Below are 12,470 nucleotides of genomic sequence, written 5' to 3'. Positions count from 1 at the left end.
AATATGTTATCGTTCAAAAATAGCGTACGATTGAACGCCAATTACAGCAGTGTTTGAACAAAGTTCAAACTTGGCCATGGAAAATGGTTTTAAATTTTCCCAATCAAAAACTTAGTGTGTCCACTTTGTCAATTACGGAAACAACATTTGTGACCCTGAGCTTTTTTCTAATGGTACAAAAATACCCGTTGTTGACGAAGCAAATTTCTTGGTGTTATTTTTGATAAAAAGCTTTCTTTTATACCACATAAAATACCTGAAAGCCAAATGTTTGAAATCGTTGAATCTTTAAAGGTAATTTCAAATACTGATTGGGAGCAGAATCGCAAGGTTTTGTTAAGACTGTTATAGAGCTTTGATTCGATCCAAGCTAGATTACGGTTGTGTTGTTTATGGTTCACCCGAAAATCGTAATTACAGATGCTGGATACTATTTATAATCAAGGTCTTCGTATTGCTCTTGGCGCATTTAGAACATCGCCTGTTGAAAGCTTGTATGTTGAAGCAAACGAACCCTCCCTTTACACGAGACGTGGAAAACTGTCATTGCAATATCTCTGCGGGTAGCTGCCAACAATCCAACCCTGCTCATAAAATCATATTTAAACCCAAATACCACGATTCGTATGACAGAAAACCAAAACAAATTAAACCTTTTGGATTCGCATTGAAATTCTATGAAGGAAAACAGATTTTTTAATTTGATGATGTAAAAGATAATTTAGTTCTGAATACACCACCATGGATTCTTAATTCTCCAACGTTCTTTTTGATATGAAAACCGCATTGAAAAAGGCTGAAACAACCCTGAAAATTCCAGTCCAAATAACGAAATCAATCGGGTTACAAAGGGTCATTTTCCATTAACAATGGTTCAAAAGATGATTCAAAGGTTGGATGTGCCGCCTTAGCTCTGCATCATCAAAATTACTTTAACCCAAAAACCTACAATTTTTCAGCAGAAGCAAAAGCAATTGATTTGGCCCTAATTTTTTTCAGAAATAATAAGAAAATTTATCATCTTTTCCCACTCAACTTCTGATTAAAAAATCAATACACAACCGAAATACAGAAAATCCCTCATTCAAAACAATCTTCTCAGGTTCATGAAAAATCTTTTAAAAAGTCCATCATATCTTTGGATTCCTATCCTGTTGGTATTTAAAGGAAAAAGAAAATGCTGATACTGCGCAAAAAAATCACTTTCATTAAATCAATCTAAATTGAAAATTACCATATACTGATTTTAGGTCAAAATCAACAAATACATTTTAACTAAATGGCAGTCCTCATGGAACAATTTCTTCGTTCAATAAACTTCGTGAAATTAAACCATCTTTAGGTGAATGGCACCAAGGAAATAGATCTGTTTCGCAAGGGGGGAAGTTGTTCTTTCTCGTTGTCGAATAGGGCATACTCGGTTGACTCATTTTGTATTTGCTGAACAATGAAGATCAACCCGAATGTATACCATGTCAAACCCACTTACTATTAAACATATTTTAATCGACTGTATAGACTTCGATCCACAGCGCAACTCATTTCTATAATGTTGAATCTCTAAAAGAGCTTTACGAGCAAAATTTTAGCCGACAAAATTTTGCAGTTTTTGAAAGAAATAGGTATATATCATAAAATCTGAACCTTATTTGATTTTTATTCACCGCTTTTATACTTTTTAATGTTTGCATTTGATTTTTTACACTATTTATGTATTTACGCTTTTACTTCAATGGTTTTATTTATGCTTTGCAATTAACGTAATCCATTTAACATTTTCTCGGCGATATATGACCTTTTTGTGTCGATTCGCCGTAAAACCCAACTCATTCATTCATTCATTCATTCCTTTGTTTGTTCGTTTCGTCTTATGTGTTGGTTTTGTGTGCGTGTGTGTTGTTCGTTTTGTCCTTATGTGTTGGCTTTGGGTGTGTGTGTGTGTGTGTGGTGCACGCGTCTGCGTGCTGGGGGTTTCGTTTTGAGGAGGCTACGCTTTTGGTGCGTGGCATTCCCTGTTTGATATTTTTCTTTGTTTTTTAAGGTATATGCTGCGTATGTGCACATGCACATATATGTATATATTAATAATTATGCAGGATTATCCGGAAATAAACTCCCGTAATATTTCACTTTTGTAAAGTTGCTTTCCACTGCGACCGATAGAAATATACGTTTGGGCGGAGCAAACTACAAGCGTCATCTAATTACCCTCTCACCGATCACTTCAGTGACAGCTACGTCATTTACTACCTGCGTTTGATGTAAACGCCCAAACGGCGAGCTTTTCTGAAATTGGCAGTAAGTAACGCTATTTCATTGGTGTTTTTAAACAGAAACTTAATCCAAATTGATGACGTCACAATATTTACGTTGGGTACACATGTGTACGCAAAAATGACGTTGCTTAGCAATTACACATTTTATGACGCCATATTGTATTAATTGCCCTGATGAAGTAATAAACGAAACCGGTAGGCATATATTAAGTAACTCGTGTAATGTTGTTTATTTTTTCTTAGGGGACTCCTTGGCCGAGTGGTTAACGTCGCTGACTTCAAATCACTTGCCCCTCATCGATGTGGGTCCGAGCCTCACTTGGGGCGTTGAATTCTTTATGCAAGGAAGGTATCCAGTTGACTTACGAAAGGTCGGTGGTTCTACCCAGGTGCCCGCTCGTAATGAAATAATGCAAGAAGGGGCACCTGCGGTCTTCTTCCACCATCAAAACTGGAAAGTCGCCATATGACCTAAAATGGTGTCGGTGCGACGTTAAACCCAACAAAATAAATAAATAGTTTTTCTTTATATATTCCCCTGTGATGTCTCATTAAATGCAACGAATCTTTGTTTCTTTAGAGGGCCTCTGTGGCCGAGTGGTTAAGGTCGCTGACTTCGAATCACTTGCCCCTTATCAGTGTGGGTTTGAGCCTCACTCGGGGCGTTGAATTCTTCATGTGAGGGAGCCATCCAGTTGGAAAAACAAGATGGATATGTTTTCCGCGGCCGTTGAGTTATGTAATTTTCACTTAAAATGATACAAAATTAAGACATGTTGAGCTATAAAATGCTGAGAAAAATTCTTTATCTGATAAAATCTAACTATTTTCTGATTATTTTACTTCGCTGTTTTCACAGTATCTGTATAAGCAATGCTAAGCTAAAAATTAGCCTTTTCTTCGTTTGTAGTTACAGGAATAAAAGTTCTTAAAATTGTCACGTTTTCAGTTATTAAACATATAAAAAATTAACAATGTTTTGTAAACTGCGATAACAAAAAAAAACTGTTTTCGTTTTTTGTATTTTAACAAGTTTGATCAATTTCGCTTACTTTTCTCTGTAAAATGAGTCTAATTTTGAAAATGCTTTCAAAGATGATATTTTTATTTATCCCCCCGCCAAAGGCGAAGGGGATATTAGAAATGCTCTCCGTCCGTGCGTCCGTCCGTCCGCAACGATCTCTGTCCGGAGCATAACTCCAAAATACTGGAGGGATTTTCTTCAAACTTCATACACTGATAGAACTCATTGGGAGGAAGTGCAGTGTGCAAGAACAGTAACTCCACCTTGCCTATTTTTGGAGTTATTCCCCTTTATCATATTTTCTTAAACAATTTTGTCCGGAGCATAACTCCAAAAGTACTGGAGGGATTTTCTTCAGACTTCATACACTGATAGAACACATTGGGAGGAAGTGCAGTGTGCAAGAACAATAACTCTACCGTGCCTATTCTTTGAGTTATTCCCATTTATCATATTTTCTTAAAAAATTTTGTCCGGAGCATAACTCCAAAAGTACTGGAGGGATTTTCTTCAAACTTCATACACTGATAGAACACATTAGGAGGAAGTGCAATGTGCAAGAACAATAACTCTACCTTGCCTACTTTTTGAGTTATTCCCCTTTATCATATTTTCTTAAAAAAAAAATGTCTGCAGCATATCTTTTTCCTGCACGGAGGGATTTTGATATATCTTGGCACAAATGTTCACCACCACAAGATGGAGTGTCGTGCGCAAGAACCAAGTCCCTACTTCTAAGGTCAAAGTCACACTTAGAGGTCAAAGGATACAAGAATGAAAACCTTGTCCGGAGCACTTCTTCTTCATGCATAGAGGGATTTTGATATAACTTGGCACAAATGTTCACCACCGCAAGACAGAGTGTCGTGCGCAAGATCCAGGTCCCTAGGTCTAAGGTCAAGGTCACACTTAGAGGCCAAAGGTCAGATACAAGAATGACTTTGTCCGAAGCATTTCTTCTTCATGCATGGAGGGATTTTGATGTAACTTGGCACAATTATACACCATCATGAGACGAAGTGTCATGCGCAGTTCCCTTCTTTAGAATTACTTCCCTTTGTTGTTACTTTAAATAGCTTTTATTGTAACTTTTTCATTACAAGTCGTAGGGAAAAATCGAGACCACTTTTCAGTAGTACAACATGCATGTTACATCCAATTTTGAGGTGTATTTTGACCAATCTCTACCTAGTAAAGATTTTTGTGTGGACTTTCAATTTTTTTTTTAAAGATTAACTTCCATTAGTTGTTACTATAAAAAACTTATGTTGTAACATTTTTATAATTGACCACAGGAAAAAACAAGACCACTTTTCTGTGGTACAACCTGGATGTTACTTTCCAATTTTAGGTGTATTTTAAGACATCTCTACCTGGTAAGGAGTTTTTTTGTGGATTTAGAAAAACAAAAGACTTACAATGATTACTAAACAACCACAAAATTAAAATTCCATTTGCAAATACATGTGCTAGAGTAAAGAAATTTGCTGTGACGGGCATATATTGTGACATTCTGGCACTCTTTTTCCCTGTTAGCTTTCCATGCCTTCTTTTTACAGTAGCCATATAGAAAAACATCATACAGCTATACTGTTAATGAAAATTAATAAAATTTAGCAGTAAACCACTTCACCACTGAATAATTCTTTCCTCCACATCTTTAAAACCCGTGATGTGGACCACAACTAAACGGTTTTTCAAAGCTTCTCCCAAAAAAAAAAATACTTTCAGACACAAACTTACCAGGAACTTTAGCCTTCAATTATAATATGCCCGGCGGGGGGATTGGCCATGTCTAACATGGCTCTTGTTTTCAGATGAATGAGTTCTTAAAATTGTCAAACAAACTAACGTCAAAAGAAAATAACGTCAAGATGCCTTTCATTCTGTCTTTTTTTTTTATTTAATAATGGCAAAATATAATGAATATACCTACAATGATAGAAAGGTCTGCTATTTGTTTAAAAAAGTGGATTTTCAAAGACAACCATAAAAATTGATATGTATATTTCAGATTATTACGGCGGTCTTTACTATCCGAAAACGGGACTTCTGTCATACAAGATGATAATGGGGGGAAAACGCGCACTAATTCAAGTTTAATAATGTGTGTTGTTAAAAAAAAGCAAAAACTCTATTTCCTTACTGGTTTATTTAAATGGAACCATTCTTGAGATTATGGGTGAAATCTCACAGTTATAAAGAAACACAAACTTACGAGAGAGAAAAGTATTCTTTAACATTCAGATGTTATAAAAGGTAATATCAGTCTGTCAAAATGTTTTTATTATATTTAAATGTACGCTTTGATATAAGTATGCATTGTTTTATAATATAACATGAAATAAAAATATGCCTGAAATGAAATAATAGCATTTAGATGTCCCGTTTTTATCATGTGTAAACTACTGATTTTTCATGATTTTGACGTCGTTTTTATGTTACACTAATGGGTTGCAACTTTTGACGTTACGTCATAGCTATCCTACTCGATACGGCATCAGCGTTGCGTCACACATTGGTTAAGTTTTTAGTACCAGTTCACATTTTGGCAAAACCTTCCGAGATAAAAATTTGAAACTGTCAACACTTGTGTATCATCACCATATCTAATTTTAGGCAAGGGTACATAACTCCGTCAAGGATTTTGGCTAAATTAGGGTACCTTTTAACTTGCAAAAATCCTGGTTGAGCTTTTCCTAGTAGTTCATATTTTGTATAGGCTGTTTGACATATGACTTTTTAACTTTGGACACTTGTTTATCATCATGATCGCCATCTGTAAGCAAGAGTTCATAACTCTAACAACTATTATGCCTGAATTATGACCTTTTTTGTACTTTGAAACTTTGAACACTATCATGATTTCCATCTATAAGCAAGAGTAGGTTCATATTTTTATAACTCTGTCAACGAGTTTGGACAAAAATAACAATAAAAAAAACACAGTGGGGCACCGCCCCGGAACAGTCGGTGGCAAAAACACCCCTGGGGAGCTTAAACCGGTTTATGGTGCGCACCCATTCTGTTTTACCTTAAAAACCTGATAATTGAGCAGAAATATTCTCTAAAAACGAATTATCCATATTAAGAATATCATCTAGATAGCGTGATGTATTATTAAATGCCGTTATAATATCTGCCTGCGTATCTGGAGAGAGGCTCAACATAAAGTCTCTTTCATAACATATAAAAACAAATCTGCGACAAGGGTGCCCCAATTTTTTTCCCATGGAATACCAACAACTTGTCTAAAAACTGCTTTCCCCAAAACCTGATGTAAATGTTGTTCAATAAAAAGGAAAGGGCTTTACAAACTTCGTCAAAGGTCCACATTGTATAATGTTTAATAATATTGTTAGTAAAAAAAGTTTTATCAAAATTGCAAGCAATAAATACATACCTATCAATAATGAATTAGACATATTTTTCTTATAGTGGGCTATTTTTACAAGGGATGGTGAAAATTTATGCTATTCTATGGGACCAAACATAACCCCCATAATGAGAAAAGGGGCATTCTGGCAGTTATGATGTTAGTCAAAACTCTGGGAAGATTGTTACACACTGGAGGCAGCAATTCATTTTGTTCCTATAACATTCTTTGCGTACATCATCAACTGTTCTATAACATTATTTGCGCATTAACAGACTGTTCACTATAGATCCTTCTTTTCCTTATTAGTTCCTTCTTTTGCTTTTCTTCAGTCTTAGATTGGTAGATTTTCTCTCCTTCTCCGAACTTTTTAGTATGTCATTTTGTAAGTATGTAATGTCTGGTATCTGCCTTTCTGGAGTTTTGAATGTAGGCAAATCAGTTACTACAGGGACATTTGGGTTCACAGTATCTTGCTCAGCTAAATAAGTCAGCCACCATTGCAAATGGTCTTCAGACAGCCTACCACTATCATTCCACTTTGGGAGGTCTACTTTCATTTTTTCTACCTCGTCCTTCATTTTCTTATTGACTGGTACACACTGCAGGTCACTGAAAGTTGGTATGTACTCTGTCAGATCAAGTGATCTAGCTTCCTCTGAGGCCAAAGGCCAGTTTTTTATATGTCACCGTAATCTTTCCTTCTATTTCTTTAAAGACAAACTGGTGCGGTCCTGAGATTCCTTCAATCAAGCCTCTGCAGTCTTCAAGCTGTTCTTTATAATTATAGAGGCCTGAAAGATGGGAAACAATTGGTGCTTGGGAAGTTGACAGTCGTATTCCACTATGTAGAGCAGGTAATGTTGGGGCATCAACTCTTGACTGGTGGGCATTAACTCTGCTGAATACCTGGTCAATATCCTCATGGGTATGACCTACCATGAGAAATCCAAGTTTTACCTGAAAATAAAAAAAGTGTCATACCTCCAACAAAATGAAATGAACTGATCGAAGCTCAAAAGACAGTCCTCTTTGTTAAATGACAACATTATCAAATTTTACTTACCGGAAAATGCCTACAGATAAGTCTTCATTGAAATTTTTAAACACTGCAATGACTGCCACAAACTTCTTATAATAAACAAAGTTGGTATATTCAAGAAGTACGCACTGATATTTTAGACAAGAGAGTCACTGACCATAAAGCGCTCACTTGTGTACAAGACTTCAAGAGTGGTTTGTATAAGTACAGAGTTAGGTTTCTTCTATGTTAGCCTTTATTATATACATGTCACACACACACTTTTGAACCTAGGATAATATTTTGAAGTATTATGGTATAGAAATTACAAATCTGATATCACACGCCAAATATCAATGATCTAGCTATTACTGATTCAGAGAAGAAAGTGACCACGCCCTCTGGCAGCCATGTTTTTTTGACGAATCGGAATAATCTGAACAATCTTGGTAGAGGGTCACACAAGAACCATTTGTGTAAAATTATTTTAAAATCGAGCTTGCAGTGTCAAACAAGAAGATTTTTAAAGTTCACACTATATACATATAGGGAAAAGTGACCACACCCTCTGACGGCCAAATTTTTGACGAATCACAATAATCTGAACAATCTTGGTACAAGGTCAAACAAGGACCATTTGTGTAAAACAATTTTTAAAATCAGGCAAGAAGTTTCACACAAGAAGATTTTCAAAAGTGTCCGCTATATACATATATATGAAAAGTGACGACGCCCTCTGGCGGCCATGTTTTTGACAAATCAAAATAATTTGAACAAGCTTGGTAGGGGGTCACACAAAGACCAATTTATGTAAAATTATTCTAAAATCGGGCAAGCAGTTTCACACAAGAAGATTTTTAGCCCTCTAACGGCCATACGTTTTGATGAATTGAAATAATTTGAAGAATCTTGGTAGATGGTCACACAAGGAATATTTGTGTAAAATTATTTTAAAATCAGGCCAGCAGTTTCATACAAGATTTTTACAGTTTCGGGGAAAAGTGACCTCTAGCCGCCATGTTTTTGATGAATCAGTATAATTTGAACGATCTTGGTAGAGGGTGACATAAGGACCATTTGTGTGAAATAAATTCAAAAGGGGACCATCTGTTTAGGAGATGACTTTGAAGTTTTTTCTACTTTTAGCTCTGGCAGCCCCTATGTGCAACCAAGCGGAACTGTTTTAACAATTTTTGTAAAGGACCACCCAAGGAACATTAGGGCCAAGTTTCATCAAATAAATTCTTTGGTTTCAAGAAAATGTCTTTTTAAAACCAAATGTTTTATGCGGACGATAAATTGATGTACAACTACGGACGCCAACACAGCGTGATCACAAACCCTCACATGAGCACTTTGTGCTCAGGGACATTTTGTCAGGGGCTAAAAAAAAACAGTCCAACAGTTTAAAACCCTTTCCCAAAGTAGAAAACTGAATAAAAAGGGAATACTTTCAGTTTAATTTTTTGTGAAGGTACAGATATTTCCACATTGACCAAATGTTTTTGTCCATTCTATTTTTCTATCCCTAACAATTTGTATGAATAAAGAGTGGGACTTTCAATTTTAAAAAAAAATCTAACAAAACCATATAACCTCAACTGAGATAAACAGGGGCATTTTGTCAGTAATTTTAATATTTTGAAAAAAAATCACAAAATGCTGTCGACCCAAAAATTCTACCCCCCCCTTATAAAATTTTAAGTTTCTTTTAAAAAATCAATTTCAATAGAAAAAAGGAAATAGCCAGCTTTTCATTATTGATGCACATGTTACCCCACAAAAAGTTTACAGTTTTTGTTCTAACTACATCAATATATCAGTTTGTTTGTTTTGGGTTTACACCCTTTTCAACAGTATTTCAGTTAAAAAACCGGGCATTTAAACCTACTGTAACAGTGTTCCTGGTTCCCCATACCATAAAAACCTGTTTTTGCAGTACTGCCAATTTCTCCCCATGAATAAAGGGGTGGAGGAAAAATGTATCAGACCAGTGTTGTTTACAAAGCTTTTACGGAGAACAACCCCACGCCTGGGGATCAAACCAAACCCCCACATCCGTAGACCTCGCTCTCTCAAAAAGGGTAAGGGCCAATATATCAATCAAGTGACTGGCCATATATGAGTGGTTAAATTTTTACGCCCTACTATTCTAAAAAAATTTTACAATTGGAAAATTTTTTAAAAAGAATAAAAAAAACCAATTTCCTATTAAAGTTTTAAAAAACGAAAATTTTCCGCGTGGGTCAAGGTAAAGAGTCAAGTTTACTTTGAAATCTGAATAAAATTTTAAAAATGTGACCAAATCCTTTGCTTAGCTCAAAAAACAAGAAAGGGGTCAGTACGCAAATTCATGGTCACTGAAAGTTTTTTTTAAAAAATCGCCCATGAAAAACATACAGTCACCAAAATTTAAAAGCTGTATCTAAAAAACAAAAAAGGGTCACAAAAAAATAAATTTTAAGTTTGGGTGGTAAACTGTAATGTCCCAAATTTCAATTTTGCTCTTCAAAAAAGTACTCATAGTGCCCTTTTGTGTTAGCCCTATCCCGGGGTTTTTGGGACGGACACTACCCTCACGGGTGAACAATTCTGCCAAGAAACATTAAAATCACTTCATGCAGAAAAATGCTTAGACAAGGTCATTACTAAATTTTGCCCTTTTGACGCCACACAAACCGAACAGTCATTTGGACAACTAGTCCCCTTTTCGCAAGCGGGCTCGCAAAAAGTTATGCCCCATCCCCTTATATGAGGGGCAGATTTGCCCTTTTGATTCACTTTGCAACCCCCAAAAATTAAACCTTGAGCCCATGTTCTGTTCTTTCACAATATCGCACCCCTACCTCCAAACAGCCAGCTTGAAGTCTATCCCTTTTAATAGAAAATAAGTATGCCCCAGATTGACAGACAGTTTAATCAAAATAACCTAAAAGTTTTAAGAACATAATTTTTAAAAATGGTAGCAAAGTTATGATGGCCTTGTGCCATATGATGTGGTAGATGTCGAGTAAAGCGAATCAAATCAATTTACTTACAACAAAGAGAGTAAAAGTGCCCGAATATTCCCCTGAAAATTTGGGAAAAGGGGGGAAAGCCCAAAAATTTTTGGCGCCAAGTTTACCCTTGTGATATGATCAAAAGTGAGGAAATAACTATTTTAACCCTTGGGAGTAATCTATCAATTTAACTAAAAAAAGTGAGTCATCAAAATTTAACCAAGGGTGGACTAAAACTGAGGCCTACAGGGCCGCGGGGTCGAGAAAGTCCCCCTCCGTATATTTTTTACAGTTCGGTTTAAAAACGTGATGATCTAGAGTTAACAGCAAAAAAGAATTCATTGTTAATTGCCAAAAGGATTTTTTTAAAAATAATTATGTACCTTTCAAAATATCTTCATTTTCACCGGGCCAGCCGAAATATCATCACAAAAGAGTTCTTTTTGGGTTTTCCTAAAATTTGGGGTCTTAAATACAAATGTAGGTGGCATATTTTCCATCATTGTCCTGAATGAAAAAAAAAGTAAGACATAAATTGAAAAAAAAACCAAATATTACCCTTCTGAAGGGCCCTTCCCGGCGGGGGGGGGGGGGGGGGGGGAAAAAAAAAAAAAAAAAAAAAAAAAAAAAAAAAAAAAAAAAAAAAAAAAAAAAAAAAAAAAAAAAAAAAAAAAAAAAAAAAAAAAAAAAAAAAAAAAAAAAAAAAAAAAAAAAAAAACCCTGTTTTCCCCGCAAGGGGGGCCCCCCTTTCCCCTTTCCCGTGGGTGGCGGCCCCTGCCGGGGAAGAGGGTCCCCGGTGTTGTGGTGCCCCATACCCCGGAGATGATGTTGCTTTTTTACATGTTTTATCCTCTTTTTGGGGGTGGGGGCAATAACTCTTTGGCCCCTAATTGGGGTAACGTTATTTGGGGGTCTATTGGGCCCGTACGATCAATCGATAGATGCCAAGCCCAGGAAACCCCTTTTCTACGTTTCATGTTCTGTCGTTTATATCAAACTGCATCTATTTTTTTCATTTTGTATTTGCACAAACACAATTTTGGAGCAAAATACGTTACACAAAATCTAAATTTAATTTGTCTACGGTTACTTTTTCTGCGTTCAGCAAAATATGTTACGTTTTCACCCTTCAGTTTATACATGTATTGCAATTGTAATTTCAATTTGCTTTTTAAAGGCGGTGGCTTAGGGCCAATCGGGTAAGTAGAGCACAAACCCCGAACCCCCCCATTGCTTTTTGTAATACAGCTGGTGATATAAATAAATTGTAAATACTGTCCATATTCATACAGAACCCCCAACATTATGAGCTGGGTTCCCCGTTTATTGTTTTCCCCTTTTGGACTCCGCGGGGGGTGGGGGGGTGTGAGTGATGAATCTTAACATTAATCAGGGAAAACCAAAAAAAAAAACGACAGCACGGAAACTCTTACGGGATGAAGGGGAAATAGTTCTTACTGACCTTTCACAAGTAATATGGCTTATCCGCGATTCCGCTGATTCAGTCTACTGAAAACCCACTTCAAAAAGACAAGTATTTCCCCCTTTTTTTATTGAAAAAAAACCCCCAGGGTATAGCCGGGGCGCCCAAAAAAACGTCAAAAATTGCGCCAGGGGGTTCCTCGAAGTTGAAAAAAGGGACATGCAAAAAAATTTTTTTTCATGTCATCTTTTTACGGGTCCATAAAGTGCAACGCACACCGTACTCTGAATTCATCAAGGGGGGGCATTTGTTGTCCTGACCTTGCTGAGTTTGGAGACGGAAAATTTTGCG

At 36.2% G+C, this 12,470-nt stretch overlaps 1 protein-coding gene across 1 annotated transcript in view; it reads right to left on the bottom strand.

Annotated features, from left to right (window-relative positions):
• Positions 1–6,947: 6,947 nt before the first annotated feature.
• Positions 6,948–12,470, bottom strand: part of LOC123544795 (uncharacterized) — a 38,292-nt gene continuing 32,769 nt past the window's right edge. The window contains 2 exon segments of the mRNA XM_053550490.1: positions 6,948–7,325; positions 7,327–7,636. Of these exon segments, the coding sequence (XP_053406465.1) occupies positions 6,982–7,325; positions 7,327–7,636 (654 nt within the window). The 3' untranslated portion in view covers positions 6,948–6,981.

The sequence above is a fragment of the Mercenaria mercenaria genome, chromosome 9 (genome assembly GCF_021730395.1).
Source record: "Mercenaria mercenaria strain notata chromosome 9, MADL_Memer_1, whole genome shotgun sequence".
Lineage (NCBI taxonomy): Eukaryota > Metazoa > Mollusca > Bivalvia > Venerida > Veneridae > Mercenaria > Mercenaria mercenaria.
This window is presented reverse-complemented; position numbering and strand designations above follow the sequence as displayed.